The 5,252-nt window shown below is 41.9% G+C and overlaps 1 protein-coding gene across 4 annotated transcripts; it reads left to right on the top strand.

Moving 5' to 3' along the window:
• Window positions 1–472: 472 nt before the first annotated feature.
• LOC131229144 (pentatricopeptide repeat-containing protein At1g69290-like) lies at window positions 473–4,175 on the top strand. 4 transcript variants are annotated; one of them, XM_058225025.1, is made up of 3 exons: window positions 473–2,994; window positions 3,077–3,201; window positions 3,324–4,175. In XM_058225025.1, the coding sequence occupies exon 1, from the start codon at window positions 558–560 to the stop codon at window positions 2,598–2,600; it is 2,043 nt and encodes a 680-aa protein (XP_058081008.1). In that variant the 5' UTR covers window positions 473–557; the 3' UTR covers window positions 2,601–2,994; window positions 3,077–3,201; window positions 3,324–4,175. The 4 variants fall into 4 exon arrangements, with proteins under 4 accessions (XP_058081008.1, XP_058081010.1, XP_058081009.1 ...); XM_058225027.1 differs by having other exon boundaries at window positions 3,077–3,157; XM_058225026.1 differs by having other exon boundaries at window positions 3,077–3,150.
• Window positions 4,176–5,252: the final 1,077 nt, after the last annotated feature.

Here is a 5,252-nt window from a genome sequence, read left to right on the forward strand (position 1 = left end):
CATGATGTATTTGTTTTATCTATGTCATCTATTTGTTTTGGATAATTATTTTAGAGCATGAGCCCCAAAAATAAGCTAAAATAAGATAGATCCAAATCTCAAGTGGACCACACGATGGGAAAACAGTGGTTATTGAACGCGACCATTAAAAACTTCCCAACGGCCACTCTAATCTTTATTTGCCATCCAACCTGTTTATAAACTCACGTAAAAGGAGGAAGAAGTGAAAACACAAATATCGGCTAGATCCAAAACCTGGGCCCGCAAGAAGTTTTTAACAGTGGGCGTTTTCCTGTGGTGTGGTCCACTTGAGGTATGAAACTGACTCATTTCTTAGGTCACACCGTAAAATGGGCTGGAAAAATAGATGGACGGCGTGGATAGAACCCATACATCATCGTGGGTCGCACAGAGCACCGTGCAGTGTCAGTATTCAGTGTGCGTCCGGCGGCGATGTGTAATCTTAGGAACAAGGCTCGCTTGCGACGGGTTCACAGCAGAGCGAGGAAAGACGCACCTGTGTTTCCCCATCTCCAACCAAGAATTACAAAGAAACGATGTGGAAAAGGTATCTCCCCTCTCTCCCCTCTCTCAGAGTCTCATCCTTCTCCTATTATTCTTCTTCATCAGCACCTGAAAGTAAAATCCCAATCCTTTATTCATTCCTCCAACCATCAATCTTCACTATGAAAACCCAACCACAATCCCCTCTCCAAGACCCCATCAAAACTCCACCAAAATCCTCTCTAGAAAACCCCACTAAAGCCTCACCATCACAAGAAATCTCCAACCTTGAATCCTCCCTCCAAACTTCACTCTCCATCAACAACACTGACCAGGCCTGGAAATACTTCAAACACCTCACATCCCACCTTTCCTCTTCTTCTCCTCCTCCCTTCTTCCCTTCCCCCCACCTCTTCAACTCTCTAATCTCTCACCTCTCCTCCCAAAAAGACCTCCTCAATCTCAAAAGGGCCTTCGCATCGACCGTATTCCTCTTAGAAAAACACCCACAATGCCTTTCAATGCAAACCATACAGACCGTCCTCCAATCCATGCAATCTGCCAACACGCCCGCCCCTGCATTTGCCCTCCTCAAATCCTTGTTCAAGAACAGAATCTTCCCGCCTTTCTCCCTCTGGGGGTGTATACTGATCGAAATCAGTAGGAAGAATCGTGATTTCTTCCCTGCATTTTTGCGATTGTTCGATTTGAGTTGTAAGATCTCATTGGATGAGAAGTTGGATTTCATGAAGCCGGACTTGGCCGCTTGCAATGCAGCTTTGGAGGGGTGTTGTATTGATCTTGGGTCTGTTTCTGATGCTGAGAAAGTGGTAGAAACAATGTCAGTTTTGGGTATTAAGCCTGATGTCATGAGTTTTGGGTTTCTTGCTTATTTATATGCTTTTAAGGGCCTTGAGGAGAAGGTTGTTGAATTGGAAATTTTGATGGGCGCATTTGGATTTCCATCGAAGAAGCTCTTTTACGGTAATTTGATTCATGGGTATGTGAAATCTGGGGATTTAGGATCGGTTTCTGCAGTTATTTTACGTGCATTGCGCGAACGGACTGATAAAGATTCGGTTTTGAATGAAGAATGTTATGGTGAGGTTGTGAAGGGTTTTTTTGGGAGTGGAAGAATTAAGGATTTAGCGAAGTTGATCATTGATGGGCAGGAGTTGGAGTCTTCACAGTCGTCGAATTCGGCCGAAAGTACGGTTGGGTTTGGGATTGTTAATGCATGCATCGATCTTGGCTTGTTGGATAAGGCACATTGTATTCTTGATGAGATGAGTGCACAGGGAGGTGCAGTTGGTATCGGTGTCTATTCCTCAATCTTGAAGGCATACTGTAAAGAGCGTAGGACAGCTGAAGCTGCCCAATTGGTTATGGAGGTCAATGGTTCTGGACTTCGGCTGGATGCGGGCAGCTATGATGCGTTGATAGATGCTTCAATGTCTAGCCAAGATTTTCAATCAGCATTTTCGCTGTTTAGGGAGATGAGAGAAGCGAGGATACCCGATTTGAAGATGAGTTACCTAACCATAATGACGGGTTTGACAGAGAATCATCGACCTGAGCTAATGGCTGCTTTCTTAGATGAGATAGTTGATGACCCACGTGTTGAAATTGGGACTCATGATTGGAATTCGATCATACATGCCTTTTGTAAGCTCGGGCGGTTGGAGGATGCGAGGCGAACATTCCGGCGGATGGTTTTTCTACGGTTCCAACCAAATGAGCAGACGTATCTCTCCCTTATCAATGGCTATGTGACTGCCGGGAGTTACTTCAGTGTATTGATTCTATGGACGGAGGTGAGGAAACGGATGTCAGTCGATGGAGGTAAGGGGATCAAGTTCGATCATAACCTGGTGGATGCATTCTTGTATGCTTTGGTTAAGGGAGGTTTCTTTGATGCGGCAATGCAAGTTGTTGAGAAGGCGCAAGAGATGAAGATTTTTGTAGATAAGTGGAGGCATAAACAAGCATTCATGGAGACGCATAAGAAGCTCAAAGTAGCGAAGCTGAGGAGGAGAAATTTTAGGAAGATGGAAGCGCTTATTGCTTTTAAGAACTGGGCAGGTTTGAATGTGTAAAAACTGTCGGTGCCTATTTGCACTTCAGTTGGCTTGTAGTGAATGTAAAACTGCTATCAACTCAGCTGGTAATGATGTGCTAATGAGGTGGCACATGATACTTGATCAAGAGAAAAATGGGTTTTTTCCCTCAATTCTGCAATTACAGTTGAGGCCCACTGTTCAGTAATCTAAGCCATGGATTTGGTTGGGCATATCATCTTTTCATTCCCCAAGATCGTCTCTATCACATGATCCAGGCTATCCTATGAAAATGGACAATTACAACCAACTTTCAACATAAGGATTGAGTCGGGCTGTTAGGATCTATAATTGGAAGGATTCTAGGGCAATTCTGATCTATACCGCAGCATGCCAATGCATGGACCGCCAATAGATGGGCCCCACACATACAGTAAGTTCACTGGAGCAAAATGCTCAATTGAACATAGTATATATCGTCTCTGCTAATTAGACCATTTGAATTGGTTTTGTAGTTTGTGGGAGCAGCACGAATGAATGCGTGGCTTTCCGCTCGAAGTTCTCTTTACTACAGATCACAGTTTGTCATGTGCATGGTGAAATGACCCTTATAACTTTTACAAACATGGCTAGTTTAAATGTGTGAAAATGATAGACAACTTTTTTTTTTTTTTTTTCAGCGCATTCGTCATTAAATTTATGACTGAAATTGCCTTAGATTGCTATAATTTGCCAATGTGATGGTTTAAATGTGTTTTGCAGTATGGCTTGTGCAGCTCAGTTTGCTTCCGTTGCAATATGGAAGTTACCTCAATTCGCCATCTTTTAGTAAGTACTGGTTTCAATAGTATGGTTGGCAGGATCATTGTGGGAGGGTTGTCTGCAATTTTGGGACCTACATACAGCATGCATGGATTTCTCTCGAGTATGGATCAAAATTATTTGTATTCCTAGTTGACATAAGAGGAAAATCTCGTGAAGTCGCAATACCTTGCTAATTGAATTGCTGAATCTGTTCGATGCCTGTGGTGATTGCACGAAGTCAGTAGCTGCTTTGTGGTGAAGGTGATTGATTTCACCAATGGAAGAATGTTGTGTGCTCTTCAAGATATTCGATTTCATTTTACGTGATTTCTCGGCATGCATTTTTAAGGCGACTGTTTCACTACTGCAGGTGAGCGATTGCCATACAATAGGAAAAAAATGTTTGAGGTGGCCCATAGACACTTTATTATGTTTTTAGCTTACCTGGTTTTTGTTGCATGCATTTTCAAGTGGGACTAGTTTTCGCTAATGTAGTTGAATCTGAATGACGAGATGAGATGTATCTTTGTAAGTAAAATGGCCTGTTTACATACAAAGGATTCAGATGGATAAAGATCCTTTCTGGTTGCCAATGAGTATTGATGACATGGATCCTAGTCATCATCCCTCTTGCTGTGTAGTAGGAAGAGGAATGATGATTGGGATCCCTCCAACCAGCATTGTCAGTAACTAGAAAATTTTCAAGTCTTTTGAATCGTTTGTATGCAAACAGGGCGTGAACGTCGTAAACCAATTTGTCTATGGTACTCAAGCAAAATATGGTGGAGATTTTTCTCCTACACTTTTGTTTCTTGTTGTTTCCTTTTTCCTATTTTCTCGTTCTTCCACAAAAGACTTTATTGCCTTTCAAAGTTTTAGTGATTTAGATTGAATGCTTTGGATTGGTTGGGAATTTTCTAGTGGGCATCACAACTATGTTTAGCCATGAACTTTTTCGTTTAGACAGGCATTTAGCCATGAACTTTTATCCATTAGAATAACAACTATATTTAGTCATGTAGATCTATTGTTTCATTTGTCCCCTTGTATAATGATGAAAGTACCTACTGGACTAGATTACAATGTACACTTTCTCTCAACTCATTAAGTTTACAGCAATTTAATTAATTTATCATGAATCTCCCTTCAACCACTATAAGCTTTACTAATGACTGAATCAGCTTCATTGAAACTTTTATTGTGACTAGCATTTTCTATGTGATCGTGATGGTGGGCTGTGTCAAATCCACAGTGCAGCCTCCCACGGCGATGGATCTGAATCCGGCAAGTGGCTCTAGCAGAGACTTGTAGAATCTCCAAGATTAGGTGATCTGTGAGCTTCTCGAGTGTTGATCGAATCAATCCAAGCTAGAACAGAAGGGGATTTTAAACTCCTGAGTGGTTGTCTATTGGGCTGTCAAGTTGTATTTATTTCTCTTAATCTTCATCATACTTGATGGTTTCTATCCATGTCCCGATTGCTGATGGTCTATCTTCTATGATTGGATCGATCTTTCTCTGTTTCTTTTTGCCAAGACCACTTTCTGGTTCGTAGCCCAGTTTCTTCACAAGTTCCCATGCAGTTTTGACACTTAAGTATTTTGCATGGCTCTTCCAAATGGGGCGAGATTAATAGGGTCTATATTGATAACCTCTGGCAAATGGGTGCAAACATTGGTAATTTAAATAAACCACCGAGATAGTGGGCTTCTTTCCAAAGCCAATGGGTTGAACCTCTTCATGGTGGTGATTGTTGATTCCTTGTACAGATGGGAGACAAATTAGGTTATCCATTTTGTCTCTGTTGCATGGTGGATCTCCAATTGCCCCCACAATGTTACCACTGATGTGAATTTAATGCACTGGTTCTAAGTTGAGGGTATGGCC

Source organism: Magnolia sinica, chromosome 16, assembly GCF_029962835.1.
Source record: "Magnolia sinica isolate HGM2019 chromosome 16, MsV1, whole genome shotgun sequence".
Taxonomy (NCBI): domain Eukaryota; kingdom Viridiplantae; phylum Streptophyta; class Magnoliopsida; order Magnoliales; family Magnoliaceae; genus Magnolia; species Magnolia sinica.